The sequence below is a fragment of the Callorhinchus milii genome, unplaced genomic scaffold (assembly GCF_018977255.1).
Source record: "Callorhinchus milii isolate IMCB2004 unplaced genomic scaffold, IMCB_Cmil_1.0 Scaffold20, whole genome shotgun sequence".
Classification (NCBI taxonomy): Eukaryota; Metazoa; Chordata; class Chondrichthyes; order Chimaeriformes; family Callorhinchidae; genus Callorhinchus; species Callorhinchus milii.
In genome coordinates this window covers 6,640,598-6,666,904 of record NW_024704761.1, presented here as the reverse complement: position 1 = coordinate 6,666,904, position 26,307 = coordinate 6,640,598, and the positions used below count along the sequence as shown (strand labels likewise).

Here is a 26,307-nt window from a genome sequence, read left to right as displayed (position 1 = left end):
GTGAATTGACTATATTTTTGTGGACTAAATGCAGCAGCCAACTACATACAGCAGTGTCCCACAAACAGTCAGGGATTGAAATGACCAATTTTTTTTTTTTTTTTGAGGGATTATTATCAGGCTTGTGGATTAAGGAAACATGCCCAAGGTTTCACCCTGCCGGGAATTGAACCCAAGTCTTTCGCACGCAAAGCGAGCGCTCAGTTTAAATAAATCTGATTTATCTTATAGTCAAGAGGCAACTTGACTAAAATCAAGAGTGAGAACTTAGTAGTTGTTGTTTGTATCATTGATTTTTTTTGCAGAATTCAGTGCAGTGCGCAAGCACTTTTCTGAAGTGGATACCGATTTGAGGGTGCAATTGGTAGCTATCTGAACACTCAAAGAATTGCAGAATTCACCAGGACCCCTTGCAGGCAGTGGCCAGTCTGAACGGGTCACATTTCACAAAGTGGCTGAATGAGAATGTACCAGTCCAGATCAAGAGAATATTAGAGCTGAAGAGCACTGCATAGCGATCTCACTATTGCTACAGAACAATAATAGTACTCACTGAATAGTGCTTATTCAATTAAAAAAATAATAACTATTATTGACTGTTTATTTCATTGATAACATTCACTTTCCCCAATGAAGAATATTGATGTGAAAGTTGTGTGTTTCTAGCTCAGAACATTTTGGCTAAGGATGTTGGTGACAATAGAGATCGGCCAAAGTTGGAGGAGAAGGATGTCGTGGAGCAACCTCAGATAAAAGTTCCAGTAGATTTGCCTGAGGCCAGGAAAGACAAAGAGGAGGAAGTACAGCTGGATCGTCCTGACCAAGGTACTTTAGTTATTTCCATACACAATGAGAATTCACTTTGAGTGGGATACGGAAATCTGCCGACTGCCATAGATAAGGAGTAAACAGAGTTTTTAAATAAAGTGAGCTGACATTTTATTTAAGGAACAACTGATAAACCAATCAAAAGTTTATTGTGTAAATTCAAATTCTGATTGGTGTTAAGTATATTTTGGTAATTAGAAATTGACATATTAACAAAATTGTGCGCACTTGGTCGCCTGTGACTGTGCAACATATAAAACTGTAGGATAATGCAATATCAATGTGCTTTGTCCAAACCCAGGTGAAAGGGTTTGCCTTTGTTTTAAGGTTTCTTCTTGTTTGCTACTTAAAAGCCTGCAATATATTTTATTTATTTTGCACTGCTCTCTAATTTGGTAATGATGGGGAAAAAATCCCCTCTCACATTACAACTATGTGGGACATGGAAGGAATCAAAGAGAAACAGTCTTGAACAGAGGAAACCATTTCATACTTAGATTCCAAACATTATAAATCATTACGCAGCCATTGTAAATCGTGAATAAATTATAAATGTTTAAAAAGCATTACAAGTATGATTCATATTTGCTCTTGAAAGGTTCCCCTCCCCCTTTCTTGGATTAATCGTCAGATGGGCTGATTGTGAGGACATCTGAATGTATATGCTCAAATCTTGTCCCAGCAGTTTGATAATGTTGGTTGTAATTGATCAACAGAGGTGAAATCATTTATAAAGCAACATCACTAAATGTGCTGAAATTGTTTCTAAATTAATTTTGGGGGGTGGGGGGGAAAGAGGGAACAGTAAATGTAATAAGCCCCTTGAGATGTCCTCCTGCCGTGAAAGGCGTTATGTAAATGTAAATTAGTATTGTAATCCGGGAGCCTTCCCTAAAAAGGATATATATATGAAGTTTCGCCCACAAATATACAGTTAATTCACTTTGCAGTCTATTCTGTGAAGTGCTTTGAGACATCGAGAAGATGTGAAAAGCGCTATATCAAATGCAAGGGTTGTTATTATTATAAAGTTGTTCCAGATCAAATTATTTTTCACAAAGTAGGGTAATTGTTTACCACCTTCTGAAGCATTATCCACCTTTACCGAATCAAAGCACCAGCATTTGCAGAGAACCTCTTCAACCAATTGTGCAGGTAGCCAGTGTTACACAGAACATTCTTTTTATTTCTTGGTTATCGAGAAATAATATTGAAGATGTGCCAAGGAAGATATCTTCTACAATTGTTAACCATGCAGATTGATTGTCTTAATTGCTTGTAATTTCACTGCCTGCAAAATTTATATTTTGTACCTAAAATTGAAAAGTGATTATTCACACTTGTAAAATGAGTTAGTTAATAGTTGGCTACGGTTCAAGTTTTCAGGAATTAATTTGAGGAGGTGATTAAAATTATCAGCCTGGTGATGCAGCACATTGATGTCCCAGTGCACTGCACCATAGAGATATAAGATGCAGCTTAATACTAGGGATTTCCTCATATAGAGGGAGAGAAAATTGTGGCCAATTCATTTCAGGCTCCTCTCATGCACCTTCTCAGTATTAGAATGTAATTAACAGAGGCAAGGAAGCATGTTGTTGACTGTCTTGCCTGTCTGATAGTAATGGTATCTTTTAACTAGAAGATAAAAATGCATGTTTGAAAAGCGCAGTTATTAATTTACTGATAGAAAGCTGGTTAAAGATTGTCAGTAATTCTGTTCCAGTGTTTTACTCCTGCTAAACACAAGTAACTCCTAAATGCTGCCATAAGCTGCCAAAGGGATGGTGCAGGATTTTTTTGTGATAATATTCCCCTTCCCCATTTTGTGCTCAGGGCTTGCTCACCCGGTGGGAGAGGCTCACAGACATGAACCTCCAATTCCACGTGACGAAGTCATTGTCGATGAAGGAAAGGATGGAGATGAATCAAATGAGAAGAAGGCCCCCGTAGTCACAGCCAAGCGAGAAAATTATGGCCAACCGATGGACAAAGGGGTGAACGTTAATGAAGTCGTCAAGGACGAAGTGAAAGAAAGAAAAGAAGACGATGCCGCCAAAATAAAAGAACCAAGGAAAGAGCTCGAAAGCAACCTCAAAGATGCTGAAAATGCTCCCAAGGTTGATTCTGAACACAAGGAACAACTGGTCAACAGGGAAGCATTGGTGCAGGGGCAAGGTGGGATAATTCAGCCAGGTATAGAATTGGAACCTGGAAAGTCAGAGGACGATCCCAGAAAAGTACCAGCAGAGGGTCATGACGGCATTAAAGAACACGTGAAGGATGGAGAGCATCATCTTGCAAATGGTAGGTTGAGTCTGTTAGCAGGGGAACAGTAGAATGGAAGGACGCTGAAATAGTTTAAATATTTAGATTAGTTATTCTCGTTCATTCTGTAAAACATTTAGATTGGGTAAATACAGGTAGATCTGTTACCATTGATCGTTATGTGGATTTCAAGAGAACGATTTGTGACCAAGGCTTAAATCTCAGACCAAGGATGATTTTTTTTCCTGATTCTTTGAGGAATTTTATCAGAAATCATTTCAAAATAAACTAAGGATAGATTGTTTGAAAAATGCCATGTTTGTTGCAGTGAAGGTTTTCGTCACCAGATTCAAAACAGCAGCAAGTTCAAGGCTAACATCGGGTTGCTTTTGTGTGCAGGAAGTATGGTCTTCTGTGTATGTCTTTGGGTTTATCAGCCACACACAGAGTCAAAACCAATACAACTGTCCCTTCAGTGACAGGTACAGTGATGGTCTTTGCAGTACTCCTATCTACCATAGAGTGGTGCATGCAGATTTTGTATCACATTTGTAAAGAGCAGAGCTCAAATGAGTGTGATGTCCTATCACTGAGTCATGCACTCACTTTGGATCAAAACCCTCTGGTGACAGAAAATAGGTACTGGACTTGGCTGAAATCCAAAGCTATTTTAACAGTTGAGAAAAGTATATAATTTTAACCTAATTGACCAGAATTCATCTTGCTTCACGTTGTTTAGGTAACGAGAACAATTTGGTGCGTCAGGAGAAAGATGAAGCTGCTCAGTTGCCGCATGTCCGTGATGAAAGGGACAGTGAAAATGCAGAAGCGAAGCAGGATGAGGTCCCAGCTGAAGGACTAGATGGTGAGCTGAGATTGAAGGTTACCAGAGCTGTTAAAGTGAGGCAGTTTCTTGTCCACTATCCATAATAGCCATTTTTAGGAAACCAGTCTGGATATCCCAGCCCCTGGCATAGCTACTATCTTAGGAGTGTCTCTTGATTCTCACCTGCTGCATTTATATTGCACCAGTAAAAATTAAGGTTTTCCTGAACTATTCTACATACAGGTGGTCAGGAGATGGGCTTCATTACAATCTGTTGGCTCGATTTATGCTGCGCATTGCATTAAATTGTACGGTTATAAACGCAAGATAAATGGCATTTAAGAGCATTTTGACTTGTGTGGCTTGGGATGTTTGAATTCCTTATTAAATTGTCAGAGGCCTTGATTTAAGCCTCCACACTGGGCATTACATATTGAGAAATGGCAGAGTCCAGTAAATAATTATTTGTGTAGGCTCCTAATAAGTCTCTTCGCCCACAGATGAAAATGTTCATCGAGCTCTCCCTTAAATTTTTATGGCTCATTGGGAACAATGACAATGCAGATTTGGAAGGAAAGATTGAGACATTTTACGCTGAGTTGAAATTACACCTACTTCTATTTTGTCTTTTTTCTGATGTAGAAGATGGTAACCACTTGGACCACATGGTTCTACTGAATGTGATCAAAGAACAGCAGGAACAGCAAAAGCGATTGCTGGACCAACAGGAGAAACTTTTGGCAGTCATTCAGGAACAACACAAGGAGATTCACCAGCAGAGGGCAGATGGGGAAGACGAGAAGGGTCAGCAAGGTAAGGATGATTATGAGAAAGAGAGAAAAAAAATTCCAGCAGAGTGTTCAGGACCAAAGACGATTGTTATCCACCTGCTGATCCTAGGTAAATGCTGACGTGTACAAAATATGTTTTAGTCATAAGCTTGCAAGACATTTATTTCCAGAAACCTTTTCTTTTTCTGTCATTATGTAGATCTGTGTTAGCTTTGTGTAGTGATACTATCACAGATTATGGACAGTTTTATGTGGTTCACGTTTGTCCTCTGAAAGTTCTGTACTCCTTTAATAATAATACGTAATAACAATCCTTGCATTTGATACAGTGCCTTATCACATCTTTGAGACGTCTCAAAGCACTTCACAGAATTTAAAGTGAATTGACTGTATATTTTGTGGGTGAAACTAAACCTTAACTAAAGAGTAATTCCAATAAAGACCTCAAACAGATCGCCTCTTGACCTTCACAGCTGAGAAAAATATTGGGCTTAGTGAATTTGTTCGTATTTTCTGTTAGTAGAAGATAAATAATCAGCAGGTACATAAGTTGACTTCCATAAAGTAATCTTGAAGATCCAGCACAAATTACTCATAACTATAGCCTTTGGGATGAGAGGAAAGTTGCAATTTTGATGGAAATTTGACGATGGAAAATAGAGTGGTTATAAATATTTGAGTTGGGTCATGGTAACTACCAAACTCTTGACAGAAAGCCCTTTGCTGTTTAGTATTTATAATTGACCTTGGTGAGAGATCGTATTCAGAATGTCTCATGTTTGCAGCCTGCACAACTAAATCGACTGATATGCTATAGAATTTTACATCATTCAAATGGATTTACAGAGACTTAGCACCTGAGTAACTGAAATTCCTAAGGTACATGGTTAATTAGATTAAAAGTCCTAAGGTACATGAGTAGAGAAATTGTAACAAAGATAGGCCAGCAAGGGATATTAGTCTGTAGAATGGAGCAAGGTAAACTTGACTGTGATAATTAACCAGTTATTGATGGTCAACTCAAAAGGTGTGTGAAGGTTCGAATAAAAGTCTGAGGAAGCAGTATTGATTATCCGTGAAATATTAGTTATATTGTGTTTGGCATATAACATCTAGTTGCAGTGACTACAGCTCCAAAAATAAGTTGATTTGGAAAGATATACTTAAGCACAATCAGCAAGACTTAGATTAAGAATTACAGAAGCATTTTATTCTCACTAGGAAGAGCAGATTGAAGGAGAACATGATTTCAGTGCTCTAAATTGCGAAGAGAATAAAATGTCTATAGGGAAGTTTACGATGAGCCAAGAGATGAGAGACAATTAACTAAAGATGGATAATTTCTGTCTGAACTCACCTCGTACAATGAATACTGAATAAGACTGTTGCCAGGTTCGTGGGATTGAGGGGATGGGTGAAGGTACGGAAGTTTTAAGGCTTTGATTTAATGGCAAGATATTGAATTAATCTGTTTGCGACAAACATTACTAAGTCAAAGAAGAAATGTAACGAGTCTTTCTTTAAATATTAGATATGAATGAAAACTCTATGCAGAAAGAAGAAAATCTAAATCAAAATGAAGTCAAGAACATGGAAGCTGTTAATGAACAGAAGGTAGACAAGCCTGATGCAATCAATGTTGATTCCCATGGAGACGCATCCATAGTTGGTCAGAAGTTGCCACCTGCTAACCACAACCAGAATATTCTTAAGCCTATTATTCAGGAAGTTCATGACAGTGCCCAAGAAAAGCTGTCTCATGGTCACGATGCTATCAAAAATATCGAGATTGGTGATGTTGATGTTCACAAAGTTGCACCTAAGGTTAGTGATAGAGTTAATAAAGAACCAGAAGGTGGAAGAATTGATCTGGAGCCAAATGCTGCAATACCAAGGGCTATTCCAGATGTTGCTGCCCAAGGTGGTGTTAAATTTGGATCAGAAACAGGAGTTAAAAATCCAAATGTTGCCTCAGAGAATAGGGTTGAAAGGGCTGTCCCAGAAATTGAGAATAGAAATGCCAATGTTGCCCCTGATACTATTGCAAGAGATTCTAATCTTGCTCCAGGTCAGGGACTGGGAAATTCTCGAGATGGAGTACACATTGTTACAAAGAAACCTTCAAAAGAAGAGTACATCAAAAAACATGGGTACGATAAGAATGAAAGAGACGTGAAAACCAGGAAAAGGGAACGATTGCAGGAAAGGCAGGACCCACCTGGTAAGCACATGGACGATGAAAAGATTCACAAAGCTGTCAATCCAGTTAAAACTTACAAAGACCAAAGCGAACATCTTATTGGTAATGCACAGAGATTTGGGGAAAGAAAAATTGAGGAAACTCTCGTGAATATTCCAAAAGAAGAAAGTGATTTAGATAAACACTATGTTGACCCCGAGCACAAAGAACCACAACACAAAGAAAGGAAACCGAGCCAGAAAAATGATGAATTCAAGGATCTTAAACTTGATGGAGCAGCTGATCTTCGTAGAAGGAAGAGGGACATAAGATTAAACGAAAATTATGAAGACAAAATGATCATCGACCTTAATCCCGTGCCAAACTTGAAAATGGATAATCTCCGAGGTGCACTGGAGGTCCAGTTCAATCCGGTAGCAGGTGGGTCACTCCATGTAGTTCAGGGCCGGAACATAAAGCAAGTAATAGACACAGAAAGTGACACGTGATGCATCTCAACTTCCTCTCACGTCTAATCGGAATGAATAAGGTTTACTGGAATGTCTCTTGAGATAATTTAAGTTGCCTTTGTATCTCTTGTACAGCCCATAAAGTATTGTTTTGTATTACATTCTGCCCAGGGAATTTCATAAAACCGACCAATTCAATAAGAATGTAAACAGAATCCAAATTACAGAAAAAGAAAGTCCGAATTTAGTGATCTGGTCAGACCACAAATGTTTGGATAAGGGGATTAATGATTAACTATGTGCATAACCAGGAAATTTTAAAAGAAGAAAGATCTAATGTCTTGCCTTTCTACCTATTTGGGACCAGTAATCATCTAGAAGTAATGTTGTCTTTACTGTGACTTGTGAAATTTTGAGTTCCACACAGAATGATTGTATCAAGGTCAATTTCAAACCTATTGAATGCCATTTATTAGAATTTTCTATTTCTCTCAGGGACAATATGCCCTTTCAGCTTATAAGAGTAAGCTCTCTTGTCCTAAACAGCTATTGATTTGAGCTGTTAATTGTATATTTAATAATGTAAATGGTTATCCAATTAATGCTTCATTAATTTACTTGCAATTGGTTTAATTTGTCTACCTAAACTATTACTTATTATCACTGCTGTGATTTTCAATATTTGATTTTGAACATTGAATATTTCCCACATAAAATAATTGTCTGTACACAGATTTACGCAACATGCAAAAATATAAGCCACAAGTAACAGTTTAAACATTTTAAACAATTTATAAACTTGTGTTTGGTTGAATGACTTCACCAAAATGCCAAATTTCTGAAGGCTGTGTAAGAAGGGAATACCTATAAATATCTAATACAATTTAACAGTCTGTTAACTTGTGGCTTAATTTTTTTACTCAATAGAATGCTCATCTATAGCCTTTCCATACTTAAGTCTAATTTGCATGTTGTGTAAATCATGTGCAGACAGAATTATGCCCTTAATTGTCTAATAAACCAAATAAATTGTACATTGCATAATTAAGGGAACCTGTATTTCCCTCTATGTTTCATGTGGTTTATCCAACTTGCAAATTTGACACAATTGTATTTGGGTTTTTACTTGAGGTTTTTTCTCAATGCACATTCCCAATCAAGGTGTAGGTGCTTTGAAATTCTTCAAAGGTCAATTTGCTTTACAATCTTTCAAAACTATGTAGTGCATGTAGTTTTAAAGAAATAAGTCAGTATAAGGTTCAATATACTTTTGATAGTTCACAGGCTGCTGCTGCCACCTTTGCTGCATTACTGGGCTCATGACCAGAAACAATGTTTTATCACTGAATATCAAATCCCAATATCTTCCACGGTTCAGTGATCCCAATAAGGAGTGGATGATGCAGTTGAAGATGGATGATAGAACATTGTGTTGTTTCGCCTGCACTAAAATACAGTGAAGTTAGGCTCATAATAAGATATCATTGACAGTGACTTTGTGCTAAATTTAATGGGGAAAAGTTGGTCTAATTTTTTTGAAAATGTACAATTGAGTACATTAAAGATGCAAACTTTTTTTTTAAAAAAGGAACTTTTGTTAATTTCTCAGCCTAATTTCTAGCAGCTCAGTAAAACCAACTTTTTCTGTAAATGCAGAGTTCAAAAATGTCAATATTTTTGGAAAACTGTTACCCAACCAAATGTATTAACTCTATGACCACCATCATAAAATGTCCAAATATGAGTGTTGGTTGAATTTTTCTGGAAGAAAAAACATTGTGTGCCTAACATTATTAGGTTTACAGAAGCTGGTGTCTGTGTTCAGTCACCTTCGTATAATAATTATTGTTCACCAAACCATTCTTTCTGATTTTATCTATTTTACGTTGATGCTTGTGCTTTATATATTTAAGTTTCAGCAAAATTACAAATCGATAGAACCTGCCAATGTTATAATATACTATTTTCTTAAAATTATATTCTGCACCATCTTGACAAAGAGGGCGAAAAAGGGCTGTTAGTGCACGGAAATGGTGTATATCAACTCATCCTCTGAACTTTACATGTGGAGAAGTGCCTAAGTTTCACTTGGTATCTTTGCTGAAGGCCCAGCCAAGTTGCGAGCTCACTATGTGAGTATAACTGCTTCCTTTTGCAAGTTTCACCGGACACGTTTTACTGAGGACATTTAAATCCAATTCACAAAATTGTGCCTGATTCAAGTAATTGAAATGTTTTTGCTTATTTCAATTATTTTGCAACTTTTTCTATCTTCTGATGTTTTATTCCCTGCATAATGCTGATTAGAATTAAAACAATAAAGAGGACAATGATGATAGCTTAAAAAATAGTGCAAAACTGAAGGTCAGTTCTTTAGCCTAGCCTGAATTTGGTTCCAAAGTTCAGCTGGGGTCATATTTGCCTTTCTATTTTAAACCAATTCCATCCATGTATGTTTGTGATTTTGTAACTTGCTTAGTAACCGTCCTCGGTAAAGATTTGCCATCCTAATTGAGGATAACATTTCAACATTCAAGTGAGGGGTGATTAAATTCATATCCAAAGACCTGCAAAACAAAACTGGGTGATTGTGAAAGTTGACCAAATCTTTGGCAGGTTAAGGTACGAAACAGAAAAGTGATGTCAATCGAATTAACATTCCAAATGAGTCATAGCTATCAGTGTAAGTGAAATGGAACATATCTTGAAGATATATTGTATTGTATAATTCTGTCCTCCTGTTGGAAATGATTTAACAATAAAATGCAATTGTTTCAAATATTTGGTGTATTCCAGTGCATTATTTCTTAATAAACGTATTTAAAGTTTCATATGATACCTAAAAAGAATCTTATTTTATGGAGATAATCATACAACTAAGACAGGATTGTGGAAAAATTATTCAGTGCCACCACAATCCATTTGATTTTAAATTAAATTTTACATGATGACTTAAGTGGCAGTGACAAGTTAAGCCAGGGTTGAGTTATCAGAAGTTTGCTGTGTAAGAAATGGCTAGATAAACTATAATATAATCCTTGCATCTGATATAGCATCTTATGTCTTTGAGATGTCTCAAAGTGCTTTACAAAATATACTATAAATTGTAACAAAAACAGAAGTCACTGGGAATACTCAGCAGTTCAAGCAGCATCTACGGAGAAAGGAAAGTGAGTCAACGTTTCAGGTCCACGACCCTTCGTCAGATCCTCCAATTGACCAACAACCGGGTTCCTACTTATTGCTATGTGGACAGAGATGTGTGGAGTAAGTAAACTTGGCCAATGTTTCGCCCTACCCAGGAACCGAACCCAAGTCCTCTTGCATGCGAAGCAAGACTCCAACCACTGAGCTACGGGACTCCACTCTAAAGATTAAACTATGACTCTTAACTCAAAATATAGACCTCTGGAATGTTCAGAAAATGTTTAATTGTGTAGAGAGTGTGACCGTAGAGAGTAGAAATTTAACAATTGTCTCAGCATGAAAAGCAAATCCACATTAAAGACAGTTTGGTAAAGTTTATTGCAAGCCATTAAAAAGCTATGTACACCATTTAAAATCAATCACTGTACATTGAATCTGTCCTAATTCAATGGAATAATAAGATGTTTGGAGAGTTTCTTGCACAGCACACATTTTGCAAAATTTCATTTAAGAAATGAATGAACTTTCTACTGTGCTCTCTTGGCCTGTGAGGAGAAAAATGATCAGATTTAAAACCGACAAAAGCCCAGTGCTAGTAATTACAATGTTTGCAATTCATTTTGAAACACAAACTGATTTTGAAATGATACCATAGAGTCACAACAAGCTCACGGGAAAAGATATAGCAACGGCTATTTACTGCAACAATTGCAATAATTTTTTGTTACATTAAACCGGAACTAAATTCTGATTTACCTGTGGAAAACATAGCACTGATTTTCAAGCTGACGAAGTATTTGAGAATAATGCTAATGGTCCGAATGGCGTTATCCTATTTCCTGTCATCGCAGATTATAAAATGTTGCGGTACAAGACAATGGGATGGTTGGTTGGTTGGTGGCAGACCTGACTCAATACATCGAATCAAAAACATAAGTCGCGGGGAACACTCGGCAGGTCAGGCGGCATCTGTGGAGAAAGGAAAGTGAGTTGACGGCAGTTCTGAAGAAGGGTCGTGCGGCTGAAACGCTGACTCACTTTCCTTTCTCCATAGATGCCGCCTGACCCGCTGAGTGTTCCCGGCCACTTCTGCTTTCGTTCCAGATTTCCAGCAGCATCTGCGGTATTTTGCCCTTTTTGGTCAATAACGCCGAATGATCGCTCTCTCCCTCTTCCCGATCTCCTTTAAAACCTTTACCCTTCCAACCCCCGGTCGAGACGGCGAAAACTTACAGCTTGTGTGAAGCAGTTCTTCAGGGCCTGGAACTCTGCCGCACACGCGTCCTTTTTGAGCTCCTGGCCTCTTGAGGCGGCGGCGGCCACACATCTCCCGTACAGTGCTGCCTGCGAGATCAGCAAGAGGAGATGGAAATCAGTCAGTCAGTCAGTCAGTCAACCCTGTACATGACAGCAGAGGGGAGACATGAATTACCCTGAGGACAACAAACCCACATCCTCAGCACAGGCCGCCACACACCGCGGGAAGCTCTTCATCCTGTCCCTTGTTCGCGCCCACAACTCCTTCCCGGACATTGCTGTGTATGTGTGGGTGGGGGGGTGTGGGGAGAGGGCGGCGGCGATTTAAAAGCTCTCTGTGTCCTGAGCGGATCCTCCTGCTCTGGGCGCCGCCATGTTCGCTCGTTCCCGCTCGTCACGCGGCGCCGACGACTTCCGGCGAGTCGAAGTCCCGCCCTCTCCTCCCTTCACTTCCCTTCGCTGGCTGGCGCGCTGATTGGAGGAGGCGCGTACGGCCCCGCGCTCTGATTGGTCCGAGGCGCTGTCAGTCAGAGGCCGGTGGGGTGGTGTGCGCGTGCGTGAGCGGCGGCGGTGGCGGCGGCTTCTCCTCCTCGCTGTGGTGACTGGAGGCCGCGTCATGGCAACTCTGGGGGACAGGCTGGGCTTCGTGCAGAGAGTGAGTGGCGGGGGCTTCAGGGCCCCCTCCGGGGGGGTCGCGGCCTTCGCTGTGTGCGGCGGGGGTCGGCAGTAGTGGCGGGGAGAGGCCTGGCGGGCGGGCGGAGGCCTGGGGGGGTCGGGCCTGGGGGGGGTCGAGCCTGGGGGGTGGGGCCTGGGGGGGGTCGGGCCTGGGGGGTCGGGCCTGGGGGTGCGGTACATAATAACAACAATGGCAATGGGGGGCAGAGCATTGTCAGCGATGCCGTCCTTTGGATAATAATAATCATTTGACGCAGCGCCTTTGGCACGACTTCGAGACGGTTCTCAACGCGCGCCTCTCGGGACTAGACTGCGGAGTGTAGTGACTGTGTGTTTTGTGCGGGGGTGGGGTGGGTGGGCAGAGGGGGCCAAACCGAATCTGAAACTGCCGGTGCCGTTGCCGTCCGGGCTCCAGTTGTCCGGTCGCTCCGTACACTCTGTATCGCCCCCCGACTCCTGCTCCACATTGTGCTGTTGAGAAACAAAACCAAAATTTTTTTTATTTATTAAAATTTTTTAAAGGAAGTGCTTCCCCCCCCTCCCCCCTCCCCGTGCGGTAACTCTGCTGAATGCTTTTGGTTAGAAAGGTTCCGAATCAGGTCTTTCCACACAGGTGGCGAAACGATAGCAGACCAGGGGTTTTCAGACTTGCAGGAGCGACGCACTGCACGGAGCCCGGTTTCTTTAATAATAATAATAATAATAATCCTTGCATTTGATATAGCGCTTTTCACGTCTTCTCGACGTTCCCAAAGCGCTTCACAGAATGGACTGTAAAGTGAATTGACCGTATACTTGTGGGCGAACGTGGCAGCCAATTGCGTACGGTAGCGTCTGTCCCACAGACAGTCGTGGATTGAAAATGACCAATTTATTATTGGTTTTGGAGGGTTTATTATTAGGCTGTGTGTGGAGTAAGGAAACTTGCCCAAGGTTTGGCCCTCTGCCTGGAATTGAACTCAGGTCTCTTACTTGCAAAGCGAGTGCTCTAACCACTGAGCTACAGGACTCCAGTGACCAAGCAAAAATTAATCGAGCAGGCCAGCGTTTAGTGAACATAGCATTTGCATTTTATAGTAAGGCATCTTGGTGTTAGTGTTTACTAATCCTTATATTTAGTCCAGGATCTTTCCCGTTGGGAGGATTTCCCAAAATGGGATATACTGTGAAGTGTAGTGACTGCGTGTTTTATGGGTGAACACAGCTTATGCCCCACAAACATTATGTAGCGTTTTAGGTCATCCAGATTTAAATTAGATTTCTTTCTGACAAATCCTTAAATACAGCTTTAATTTTGAAGCTGTGTTTCTGTAAGTTCTTTTTACTCGGCTTTGCCACTTGTGTGTTGTTAGCTTTTTCTGCTTTTGCACCCTACTCTTCATCATGTGTACTCTGATGTAGTGGTGTGCACAGTAAAATATTAATTGTTCAAAGTTACTTTCACCCTACATTCTTACTTTGTTTCCTTTCAGCTCCCTATGTTGATGAAAGCAACATCAGATGATGAAGTACCATGTCCTGGATACTTGTTTGAGGAGGTTGCCAGTATCCTTATCTGTTACATTCAGGTTTTCTTCTATAAACACAGTAGTGAGAGATGATTATCTGCTGTGTTTGGGATTAGCCCCTTAGGTTAGATTACAATAAAATAGCATGTATTTTTTTTTTAAAAAAGCTGGTATAAATAAAGCTTTTTTTAAAAAAACTCATCAAAAGACCAAACTACTCTAGTATATAAAAGCTCAGTTATCACCTTGTGTACCCAATAAGATCAATATAGTGTAAGGATCGGTAGGGGATATTAGTTTCTTGTTTCACCAGTATAAAAAAATATTTTTTGATGGTGCAGGTGCTTGTGGTGTTAATTCCATAACTAAGTGGAAATGCAGAAATTTCCCACGAGTCTGTGGGAAGCTGTCAGTGCCTTCTGGAGTACCTGCTTGAGCGACTGCAAAATAACTCCTGTCATGTCAAACTAAAGGTAGGTGGCACTGCTTTAACTTTACATTTTCAGGTCCCATTCGTGATCCACCATGATCACAGATTCTCAGACTTGGAAGAAGCTGACATCCAAAACATATGATTTCTAAATATGGTTACCTCTTGGTGGCATGATGGCATAGCACAATGGCCTTTTTGTGGGATGGAATGACAAGAAATACATTCTCCAAGAGAGTGCCTTCATACTGAGTTACTGACTTCAGCCAAGCCACACAAGGAGCTTCTGTACACAACCAACAACAAATTACATTTGTATAGCTCCTTTCACGTCAGGAGTTTGTCCCAAAACAGTAGGGAAACCAAGTCCAAGGGCAAATCAACCAGTCTAACGAGGTGGAGAAAATAGTTCACAAGGTGTGTTAGATTGGGTGGGGGAGGGGGAATAACAATAGTGGATTTGATTTTAAATGTGGTCTGAAGGGCATATATCAACTTACTATAGCAGACCTTAACTATTCGGATGCAAAATATTAATAATTACTGCCATTTGTTTCAGCTATAGTATTTGGCCAGATTTGAAATGAGTTATTAAAAGTTCTTTCTGTTCATTGCAATTACTGCATTGAGGATAACAACTTAAAACATTCAAGAAATGCTTGAAATAGAAATTTCTTTCCTCCTCACACAGTAACTGACAATACAGCAGTTCCCAGATTTGTATAATATGCAGTTGCCTTTGCAAATACATCTCTTAGAAAGAAAACATGTACAAACATTGCACTGTTTCTGTGAGAAAGAGAAAGCCAATAAAAGGTTGACTGAGAATGACTTTCAGTTCCTAACATACTCATTAAAATCTTGGCCATCTGACAGATGTACTGGAGCAGCAGCAGGTAAACTGAACAATTTAAAATCCTTTCTTTCTTGCAATCCCTAGACAGTCCTGTGAAATGCAAGTTTTTTTTTCCCCCCAATGAGGTCCATCAACAGTAATGAAAATAGTGCTCCATCTGTCAACGAATAATCCATCTGGAATAATTTGCCCACAACTATATGAAATATCAATGTATTCAGGTTTATTCTTCAACTTCAGTTACATGAAGGGGAAAATGAAAAGGAACAAATATACTGTTGTATTAGGAATTACATTGACCTGTTCACAGACTGTGCAGTAATATTGAATACCTATCTTTGTGTTCACTGACAGGTGCTTAAGATTTTGCGGCACATGTGTAGTCATGGATCACCTCAGTTTACTCTGGAACTTCGTAGGAATGTTACCCTCATTCAGGAAGTGACAGGTAGGAATTAAGAAAGGAAAAGGTAAAAATGTAAAATCCATTGTCAGTTTAGAAAAAACTTTCTATTGGAACTTCCCAAAGTGAAATCCATGAAAATAACTTCCAACAATACTTTATTTGCCACCTAATCTCCCTCTGCTCAAAAACCGAATAAAGAAAAATGTCTACAGGAGCCATTTTTGCTCACAATCATTTGTCTCGAAAGACCATTTAAAGTCGGCTAACTGTCTAGATTACTGAAAAGGCTATGTGTTTCTGCAATGACACCACTTACCTTCATTCTAAAAAGAACAATACCCGAGGTAATAAAGTGCTTTATAGAATAATCTATGTGATTGCAACAGGAAGTGCACTTATAATGGCAGTGTTACGTTATTCATTTCCCGAGTTGAAATGTTTTACTGAACCTTTGGTGTTTCACCTAATCAGCCCAGATTTAATTGACAATCCTGGGACTGCCACTTACAGGAGTTGGATCTGGAACCTGTCAGTTGCTGAACCCTCTCAATTACATTGTGAAGCTTTTTACAACAGTCGTGTAATACACAGTGTGGTGGTTACACCCAGTATGGTATGAGCTGTTTGTTCCAGTTCTGTTGACTCTTCTATGTCATGATATATCTGGGATGGCTTGCCAATTCTCGACAAAATTGTGAAAAGTCTTGGATGTGTGTCTTTTTTATTGATGACTTTTGAAATTACAGGGTGATAAAAAAGACTTGATATCTACTCTTATCTAAAATATATATATATCGGCATTTCTTTAATACGTATTAGTTATTGTAATGTAATGCAATTGGCTGCTGTGTTTCGCCCACAAAATATACAGTTAATTCACTTTACAGTTTAGTCTGTCTAGCGCTTTGAGACGTCTCAACATGATAAGGCGCTCTATCAAATGCAAGGATTATTATTGTCGTGACTATTTGGTCACCCTCTATATGTAACTCCAGAAGCCTCTTCTACTGGGTGACTCAGCACATTAGTGCTCTGGCACTGAACATCACACTTTCAATTTCATTATTACATTAAGCAATAAGAAGCAAGGTCCTTGCGCATAGTTATCTGCCATCTATCCACACCGAAAGGACTCAACGGCAAAAGAAAATGTCATTTCGTAGTTGCTCATTATACATTTTGCCACTCTTTAGCACAAAAGTTATTTCAAGGTTGATGGGCGGGAAAATACCTATTTTTAAAAATACATACAACGACAGGCCTGACAAATAAATACTATAATTAGGTAATGTTGGAGATGGTTTGTAACCTAAATAGATGCAAAGCTTTGAGAGGTTGGTTAGCACTTGGGACTGTTGAACAGAGTGCCTCATCCACTTGTCAGTTTAAACAGCACGCCAAATGTGCTGGAAAAACAATTTTTCCTCAGTTCCCAGTTGCATCGCATTTAGTTTTTTTAGAATAACCCCCCACCCCCCCCCCCCGGAAACATGATCAGCATTTAGCTATAACTAATGGCCTCATAAAATCAGTTACAAAAATGACACCAAAACTAGATCGCTGTTCACAGAGAGCAATTGATTTCTCGTCCATCCGAGGGTTTGGAAAATAGAAATAGAATGAACCTCTTCTAAATGTTTACAGATTTGTTCAGTTGGTTACAAAAAGCAGATTACACCGAGACATGTCTGTCTCACTTGCACAGTTTTACTGATACAAACTCTTGAACAACCGGTTCTCTGTGCTATCATCACAATCTCTCTGGCTGCCTGTTTGTGATGTAACAGAACCATCTCCAGCGCTGATGGAACATCAGACTAAGTGACGAGCTTGTGTGAAGCCACTTTGTCTTCAGTATATCTTGATAAATGGGCTTTTGCAATGATAATTTGAGTGTTTTGGTTGGTCTCATCCTTACACAACTACGCTGTATTACCATTTTCCTTGTGTGGTTGTTTATTGTGTTAAGTATTTTCAGAAAACCTAAAATAGCCATTGAAAAACAAATTCAGTCTTAATTTTATCGGGTCCTGGTCCCTGACTGTTCAGCGCCTTGGAATGTCCTCCCAACGTGAAAGGCGCTTTACAAATATAATTTTGTTGTTGTTGTTTTATGTTTTGAATTGTGGCAGAAATAGAACAAGCAATCAAAGTGAATGTGCAATAAAGGGTGATAACTCTCTTTGCCTAAAGGATGAGAAATTCAACTCTCTTTCTGTTAGTTTTCAGTGGGCCTCCAGATTTGCTTCATGGAAATGCTTTATACCAGAAAGTACGAAGAACTGCAGAGGTAAAATTTAAAGGTGATCATTTTCAACTGAGCCAAGAGCTGCGTGCTGATTTATTCTGACTGTTATTTCAAGCACTTTGTAATTCTGTGGATGAGGGTCAGTGTTGCATATTTTGAGAGTTGCAAAAAGCTAACAGAAGCCCACAAAATCATGATCAATCCCTCCCTCGTTCTCTCTTCACAGGACGTAACAGGTGCATTATTCACTGATGCTGTGCCATATCGTTCCTCTTCCTCATCTCCCCCTTCCAGGTCTCATCTGCAGCCAGGTATGTCATGTTGTAAAGAAGTTTTCTGGGTTCTGAAATCAAACCATTTTGTAACTCATCCCTCAGATCTTCACATTGAAATAATGGTTTGCCTGTATCTCTAGTCAGCTGATTTGTGGTACAGGAATGCTACCAGTCAAGATGTTCATAGTCTGGACTGTCTTAGCCATCTGGCTGGAAGAACTCTCGTGGGATGTAAATGTGTATTTGTATAAAGGGGTGAATGAGAAATCAATCTCCTAGATGCACATTTGTATAAGAGAGACAGGTTTGACTCAACTTTTGAAATCGAGATCTCCTGGGGGGTTTTCGGGAGTTGATTTCTTCTAATTTGAACTAAATTTTAAATGCTACGAAGACCCAGGTTACCTGTAAGACCATTTTGTCTTAAAATAATTGTGTAAATGATGTAAAAAATAAATAATTGGATCATGTACTCCTTGGCTGCTTGTGGAAGATGACTGTGCACAATTGGCTGCTGTGTTTTCTGCATTTTATTGATGACATTTTATTTGCCTCTAGTGAGTATGTTAGTCATCAAAAAATGTGTGCAAGTAAATGTCTGATCTCCGTTTATTTAAGGGGAATATATTCTTTGGTATCAATTAAATATCTAATTGTCTGCTGTATAGTTCATTGAATCAGTTGGATGAAGCAAATATTTAACTAGGGTGTTCCCTTTCAGATTTGCTCTGTTTACCCATAACTGCAATGCAGCTTGAAATCAAATCCGACAGCATTTACACCTGAACAATTAAAGGAATTTTGGACTTAATTTGGAAAATCATTTGTAGTATTTGTTCCGTATAGGCATGGGTTCGAGGCCTCTTTCTGGCTCCACAATGCAAGGTTTTGGGTACACAGCAGGGAAATTTGCTTCAGGTAAGTGAGGAGACATAGATATATACTTCACAGCATTTTATTCTATTGTCTGTAAATGCATTTGGCGACCCATGTATTGAAGAGTGTGTGTTTGTGGTGTGTGTTGAGGCTGGGCCAAGAAACATTTGGCGGAATTTGGGCTTAGCTTCTGCATTTATTTATTGGGCCATTTCTAGAGTTTACAGGTCCTAACCTGGTATCTGGGTATTTCAGTCTATGAAGATGCTCTTAATACTATTTCCTGGTGCTCGTACTGAAGTTTTGTACATGTAGATATTCTAGTTGCAGATCCACTTGTACCCCAAAGATATCTGTTGACAGATATGAGGTCAAGCCGCATGAGTTTAAGCTATTTCAACTTATCATGTGGACTTAAAACATACGTTCCATGGATATACAGTACACAGATTAACTATGTTCCATACACTAATTGGGCACACAGCACACATAACTACATAAATATAATTTTTCCAAGATCTGAACGTGGAACTTATGCAGCGCTGTACAATTCCAGACTGTAATGAACTGGGATTAGGGAAAATTGTGCTTGTACAGTCTAACATTTGCCTACATGTAATTAAATGTGCTGTTCTTGTGTCAGCCTGCTGCTGCCACCTGCATTGCACATGAAGATTTTACTCTGGTCTGGCTGTTGTATCAGCGTTTTCTACAATGAAAATTTCTGTCTCAATTCTCAACAGTCTCGGCCGGCGAAGCCATCATCAGTAAGATACAGAGAGCTGCAGAAGCCGTGGCCAACGCTGTGCTTCCACTTCACGAACATCCCATAAACCAGAGGAACGGTTACCATGGGGAAGGCTACCAGCCAGTATTGCCAGCTTCCTCAGAAGGGGCAGAAGTGAAACCTGTCCTTAAGAGTCCTGTTGCTGTACGCGTTGTGAAAGGTAAATCTAGTTACACAGTGATCTTGTTCATCCTCCAATTCGCACTCAGTCTATGAGACTGCTCTTAATTCTATTTCCTGGTGCTTGTGCATTTATTATAGCTCTAAAAGGCTTGTTCGAACACACAGGCCTTTCAGAGCTATAATAATAATCCTTGCATTATTATTGTTGAGATGTCTCAAAGCGCTTCATGGAATATATTGTAAAGTGGATTGACTATGTGTTTTGTGGGTGAAACAAGACCATTTGTCTTCCAGACTGTTTCTACCCAAAAATAAATTGATAAATTGTTCAATTTGAGAGTCGAGTAAATCAAAGGGTGTTGTATATCGGATTTTCCATCTGCTCTCTTCACCTTTCTACTTCTGTTTTATGCAATGCAGCATTATAAACTTAACGGTAATTGCTTCAATTTCAATCATTGTCTTCACCCCACCCTACTTGGACACTTGGACAATGACTCCTGCTGGGCTTTCAAGAAGAGAAATTAGATGCATTTAGGCCATGTACATAAGCATCTTCAACCTCTCCAATGGAAAGCTGAAAAGAATACAAGTGCTGTAATATAAGGTTCATCTGTGTCTGGGGCAAATGGACTCGCTGGGCTTTTTTGATTTGTACCGTTGTGTTTTTTTTGTTCTTTCCCAGTTGTGCACCATCAACCTGGGCTGCCAGGAGGAGGTTGGGAAGAAGGTGACAGTGGGCACAGCTCCCAGGATTCCTCGCAGACGAACTACATCTCGGATGGCAGCAACAGTAAAGTGGGTACAGACAGTCAATCCGGAGGCAGCAGAGAGAGTGGAGACTTAATGGAAAGGTAAAAATGCAACTTAAGTGTAACAAAACACAAACCAAATTCATTATAATAATAATCCTTACATTTAATATAGCGCCTTATCGTGCCTTTGAGATGCCTCAAAGCACTTCACAGAATATGCTGTAAAGTGAATTGACTGTATATTTTTGTGAGCGAAACGGATTCTTAACCTGGTTTGTAGTGAGGCCACACTTTTAACCATATCCATTTGTTTACTGGTGCACTGATCATTCTTCATCTCAGCTAACACATCTACACATTAATATTAAAGTTATAAAAAATTTAGAATTAGACAATAGATACTTTGATATCTATACAGCCCAGTTAAGTATTTTGGGAGAAACAACAATACAACTTTAATGCATTAAAGGTTTAAAGTGTGTCATGAAACTGACAGAGTTGTTTTGTTTCCTGCAGGGTGGAGGCAGTAAACCTCAGTGACTGCACAAGGGAAATCACCTTGGTGAACAGTCTGAGCCAGGGGACAACAGTCTTTCTCACCAGAGACGAAATGCAGCACTTTGTTAAAGAGTAACTATTGTGATGGCATTTTTATATAAAATTGGAAGGCTTATAGACTCTAATATTCTGAAACACAATTGTAATATCGATACTTTTATTAAGAGTCAATACTGATTTCGATATTTTACTTTGGATTTTTTTTTTAAAAAAGTGGCTCTTGTAAAGATTTACATAGAATTGACAACATGGGAAATGGGCATTTGGCCCACCTAATGCTCTGGATACAGCAACTGCAAATGTGTAAAGCTTCTGAGGACAAATTTAACATGTATGTTTGTGCTGCTGGGAACGGTACCTGTCTTATCTGTTCGGTCGGTAGTGCACTCGCCCACACCCTGAGAAAGATGTCACTAGGGATATGTTGGTTCTCAAAGTGTTCTTTCTTTATTATTAACCCAAACTGAGGTTTGCGTTAACATAAGAAATACTAGACGAAAAAAATACCAAGGTCCATTTAGTTGGCCTTCCACATTCCTGGTGGTCAAATGCACATGTGTCCCAAACTACCTATGTACTATATCTCATAATGCATTTCACCCAATCCTTTAATTGAAATGGATTTGTCTAACTTTTGTACATTTCTTTTCTGTAATTAGATGTGGATTACTCAACTGTGAAGTGGTGGTGGAGCTCCTCAATCAGAAACTAAAGGATCCCTCTGAGACTGTCAAGATGGTACTTTCTGACAGCATTTGTATTTATACGTTTAGTCAAGAAAACCCCTGTTGGCTTTACTTTTGAGAGAAGCCTGATTTTCGTTTAAATGGATCTAATTGGGCTTCATTGAATTTTTTTTTTGAACTCCAATGAGATTAAAGCTTGTTTAACCCCCTTTATTTGATTAATATCTTTGCTGGCAATTAGTATACGTCGTCAATCTGCAAGCTAATTGCAAGAGATGAGTAAATATAAGTAGTGAGAAGATATTTATTCTAATCGAATAAGAGTAACCCTCCTGCCATTTTCCATAGTTCTCTGGGCTCACAAAGTGAGAGGTTTACATCATCCTTGTGTAATTCCCTTATGTGAATCTCTTGTGGAATTTAGTTGTCAATCAACAGTCGATGCTTTTGTCAGACAGGTAATTTAACACTGTCTGTATGATCCCTGATGGATTGCACTCAGTATTGAATAATTTCAACGCTATAGAGATTGTAGTTAAGAAGCATTAGAGTGCCGGTGTAGCCTTTTAAAATAACTAATAGCACAATTATTCTTCAATTTAGTATCGCAGTCGAATCACCATCCGTTCAGCATTTTGTCGGGTGTAAGAGTGGTGTCCCACTGTTTCATATTTGATTTCAGTCATAGTTGGTGTGGTCTAGTCTATTCCAGATTCCATTTCAAACAATTTTGTAGACTTTAAGAAGAATTGTAAGTCAATAGAATAAATTAAATACAATGATGTTGATCACCAAATATTGTCATAAAATACTATCACAGTTTTTTTAAATTGGCATTATTCTGGAGTTAAGGGTTATTCATGGTTGTAAAAAGAGCTTAGACAGACATGCAGCCATTAATAATTCAGCCTATGATGCATCTGCTTTTGTTCTCATGAGTTGACAGAGGCATTTGCTTTATCCAGCTCTACTTATACTTAATTCTTTTCTTTAGCGATCGATGAACATTCTCTCCTCTCTGATGTGCTCTGACCTGTTGTCGCATGACCAGATTTGTGCTATTACCCAAAAATGCTTACAGCAGTTAAGTGACAGTGGTTCAGGCCCTGTGACCAATAGAGCCACAAAGGTACGTCACACTGGGCAAAACTTGTGTTATGGAATAACCAAATATGTTTTCGTTCAAGGCTTTGCCTGTTTTATCACCCAATCCTTTTATATATATTTTTAAAAAAAGTTGACTTCCCTGGGAGACTTTGTTTACATGATTCACAATGTGATTGTTCAGTGGTGACAAATTAAAATAGGTTTAATCATGCAAGAATGACGTTGAAGGTGAGACCACAATTTCACCATATCGCAAAACATGCTTGTTTCCAGTAATTATTTAGGTGAGAATAAAATACAATAAGTGGAACTGAAACACGACTGTTTATCAAGCACTGGCCTTTTTATGATTCTCTTCCCCCACCTCACACCCAAGTATTTCTTCTTCTTTCCCCAATTGAGTCAATAATACATTAACTTGCACTCGAGTCAAATTTAACTGAGCTGATCAGATTCAGTAAACAAAGAAATATAATGTGACCATAAGATCATAAGATGTAGGAGTAGGCCATTAGGCCTCTCGAGCCTGCCCCGCCATTTAATAAGATCATGGCTGATCTTAACCTAATTCCATTTACCCGCCCTATCCCCATATTCCTTAATCCCTCAGAAATGTGGTTAAATTACCCCTTCTATTTTTAATTACTTAAATCCTGATTAGTCTCCAATCCTATTACAGATTTGTAAAAGTACTGTTGAAACCAGTATTTGAAATGACACATTTCTCAGCACTTCTCTTAGATTTAAAAAAAATGGCAGATTGTAAAAATAATATCAACGAAACAAGGTGGAAAGTCCACAGCAAATCAATATCCACCTGAAAGCAGATAAGCTAATATTTTGGGTGTAGCTTAACATCTCCCCAACTTCTATCGGATACTGATTTGACTTATATTTCAAGGCTGTCTTTAAACTTGTGAACATAAATTATAAATTAGAATTAAGTGGGGGCAGGGGAGAGAAAAAAATTACGCAAATAACGATGCTCTTGTTCGTGTCACAGATTCTGAGGCAGTTTCAAGCTTTGAGTGGGACGAAGTCAATGACTCGGGTTGAACCTTCAGAAGTTGATGTGTCCATTTCCAGTGATGGCACGTCACATAATGTTGAAACTCCTTTAATGGACTTCAGTTCAGTTCAATTACAACTTCCCGTGTCAAAGACGACTTCTGTATTTGAGGAAAACCAAGAATTAACGTGTTGTCTACTTGGTACATCACAAGAAAAGTCAGTTCCACAGGAAGACCAGAGAACAATTACTCTACCTCTTTCAGTGTCGGAGATTGAATGTGAACACAAAGAGAATGGAATTAACTGTTCATCCTGTGCAGAGGACATTGAGAAAAATGATCTGCTTTCAGAAACCAACCTTCTGAACCCTAGGCTCCTGCTTCTGGCAACTGAAGAACGTCTTCATGATGAGCAACAGGATAGAGTAACTGGAGATGCCAGGCTACATGCTCCACAGTGCTACAGTGAGCACGCTTCTGGGGGTGTTCCAATGGACAATAATGCCTCTTTATTTGCTGATATGGTTCTTGTGCAACAGGGAATACCTGCTTCATTGTCAAAACCGTGCCTGAACCAAGGACTGGCAAGACCACTCTCATCCAGGGAAATGTACACACTAACACAAGAGCATAGAGTAAAGCAAACAGAAATCAATAGTACAGTAAAGCTTTTAGACAGTAATACGGAACAGACTACTCGCTCTGAATTTAACCAGCATTCTGTGTTCTCGTTTCTCAACGCATCCTCCTAAGATAATGTCTGAGCTCTTGCGTCAAATCAACCATGAACCAAAGCGAAACCAGCAGATCTAGTTATCACACCTTCATCTACCAGTTATGTTGGCGAATGCAAACAGTTCTATGATTTTCCTGTTTATCCAATGTTGCTTTCAAAATCTGGTTGTGTATGGGTGGCACAACACGATGATCAATAGCCAATCTGAGAATCAAACTGATTGCTTTAGGCAAGTGACTGTTGAATAAAAGGAGTATATTTTGTGCCTTAAACTCAACCACAACGCTGATTTTAAACGTGATTGTGTTTAAAGGTGACTGTTCAACCACTTTGCACCGTTTTTAATTGCATGTTGTGCCTTCCATCGTTCAATTTACACTTCAAGTGCAATATTGCCTTTTTTTAAATTATCGGCTAAATTGGAGCAGAATCTTGAATTGATGAATTATCTAAGGATTCTGTGTCGCATTGCTTAAGAACCAAAGCATATCTTGGAAGAATACTGTAATTCACAAAAATCTATAAAAGGAAAACAACAACAAATGGTCAGACCTGGTACAGATTTCATTTATTTGCTTGGGGTGCACCATTGTCATTTATCAACGACTGTACTGTGATCAGGTGTTTTTTAAAAAAATAAAAAGTCAATGTGAAAATGAAATCTGTCAGAGGAAGACTGTCTATTTAAAAGGTGTCTGTTTAACCATGTTGACTCTTGAGAACGTTTTTGCTGTACTGCGAATGCTGCTAATTATAATAAAACATTTTGTTGCACTAAAGGTTACAGGATTCTATGTTCCTGTTCTGTTACATTTTACACCAAACTACTTACCAGGTAAGTTATTTTGGTTACCTCCTGTTTTATGCTTCTAGTGATGATGATGATGATGATAATAATAATAATCCTTGCATCTGATATAGCACCTATCATGTCTTCGAAACGTCTCAAAGCGCTCCACAGAATATACTGTAAAGTAAATTGACTGTATTTTGTGGGTGCAATGTGACAGCCAATTGCGCACAGCAGCGTCCCACAAAGAGTCGTGGATTGAGTGACCAAATTATTATTATTGTCACAGCCAATTGCGCACATAATCTAGGGTTTATGCCCCCTTGTTACCAGTGTAGCTATGAAGCAGTCACTTATGTTTTATGCCATAGCAATTTATCAATCTTAATTTCATGCAAACTTGTAATACTATTATCACATGTTCTCAGTCAGTTCAGAAGTTCGCTTCGTAAGTGAGCAATATGTAAATCAGTTACATTTGTGCTGTTAAAGCAGTGTTTTTGCCTCAATATTTTCTCTTGCTTCAGTGATCCTCTGCAGGTTTTATTGGGTGTATGAAAATATTTTTCAAGAAATGTCATAAGATATAAGATAAAATGTATTTTTGGTTGATGTGGTTGTATTACCTTAGGTTATAACTAGTCAATTTTCCACCATTAATCCATTCAAGCAGGAGATTCAAATATTTAATAATAATAATCCTTGCATTTGATAT

General features: G+C 39.0%; 3 protein-coding genes across 6 annotated transcripts in view; 2 read left to right on the top strand and 1 right to left on the bottom strand.

Annotated features, from left to right (window-relative positions):
* The window catches only part of slc38a10 (solute carrier family 38 member 10), a 55,290-nt gene extending 45,147 nt beyond the window's left edge, over positions 1–10,143 (top strand). Inside the window, exons 12-16 of the mRNA XM_007888561.2 lie at positions 667–825; positions 2,665–3,135; positions 3,836–3,961; positions 4,565–4,735; positions 6,245–10,143. Coding sequence (XP_007886752.1) covers positions 667–825; positions 2,665–3,135; positions 3,836–3,961; positions 4,565–4,735; positions 6,245–7,401 — 2,084 coding nt within the window. The 3' untranslated portion in view covers positions 7,402–10,143. The remainder of the gene's footprint in view (positions 1–666; positions 826–2,664; positions 3,136–3,835; positions 3,962–4,564; positions 4,736–6,244) is intronic.
* A 725-nt stretch (positions 10,144–10,868) lies between these two features.
* On the bottom strand, positions 10,869–12,163 carry ndufaf8 (NADH:ubiquinone oxidoreductase complex assembly factor 8). 2 transcript variants are annotated; one of them, XM_007888562.2, is made up of 3 exons: positions 11,962–12,163; positions 11,743–11,853; positions 10,869–11,478 (listed from the first exon to the last, which is right to left on the bottom strand). In XM_007888562.2, exons 1-3 carry the CDS (start codon positions 12,040–12,042, stop codon positions 11,434–11,436), a joined length of 237 nt encoding a protein of 78 aa, XP_007886753.1. In that variant the 5' UTR covers positions 12,043–12,163; the 3' UTR covers positions 10,869–11,433. The 2 variants fall into 2 exon arrangements, with proteins under 2 accessions (XP_007886753.1, XP_042198408.1); XM_042342474.1 differs by having other exon boundaries at positions 10,869–11,054.
* A 142-nt stretch (positions 12,164–12,305) lies between these two features.
* tepsin (TEPSIN adaptor related protein complex 4 accessory protein) lies at positions 12,306–25,581 on the top strand. 3 transcript variants are annotated; one of them, XM_042342514.1, is made up of 13 exons: positions 12,306–12,421; positions 13,914–13,986; positions 14,331–14,422; positions 15,590–15,683; positions 17,864–17,931; positions 18,116–18,200; positions 19,011–19,082; positions 19,784–19,987; positions 20,636–20,804; positions 21,222–21,335; positions 21,923–22,001; positions 22,944–23,078; positions 24,060–25,581. In XM_042342514.1, exons 1-13 carry the CDS (start codon positions 12,383–12,385, stop codon positions 24,816–24,818), a joined length of 1,983 nt encoding a protein of 660 aa, XP_042198448.1. In that variant the 5' UTR covers positions 12,306–12,382; the 3' UTR covers positions 24,819–25,581. The 3 variants fall into 3 exon arrangements, with proteins under 3 accessions (XP_042198448.1, XP_042198449.1, XP_042198450.1); XM_042342515.1 differs by lacking the exon at positions 19,011–19,082; XM_042342516.1 differs by lacking the exon at positions 22,944–23,078.
* The last annotated feature ends 726 nt before the right edge of the window (positions 25,582–26,307 follow it).

Bases quoted from the DNA above. Each gene is read 5' to 3' on its own strand.
- ndufaf8 (XM_007888562.2), bottom strand. From the start codon at position 12,042: ATGTCCGGGAAGGAGTTGTGGGCGCGAACAAGGGACAGGATGAAGAGC. The intron at 11,854-11,961 runs GTGGGTTTGTTG...CTGATCTCGCAG, and splicing joins TGGCGGCCTGTGCTGAGGAT to GCAGCACTGTACGGGAGATG. The intron at 11,479-11,742 runs GTAAGTTTTCGC...CTTTCTCCACAG, and splicing joins AGAACTGCTTCACACAAGCT to ATGCCGCCTGACCTGCCGAG.
- tepsin (XM_042342514.1), top strand. From the start codon at position 12,383: ATGGCAACTCTGGGGGACAGGCTGGGCTTCGTGCAGAGA. The intron at 12,422-13,913 runs GTGAGTGGCGGG...GTTTCCTTTCAG, and splicing joins GGCTGGGCTTCGTGCAGAGA to CTCCCTATGTTGATGAAAGC. The intron at 21,336-21,922 runs GTAACTATTGTG...TTCTGTAATTAG, and splicing joins ATGCAGCACTTTGTTAAAGA to ATGTGGATTACTCAACTGTG.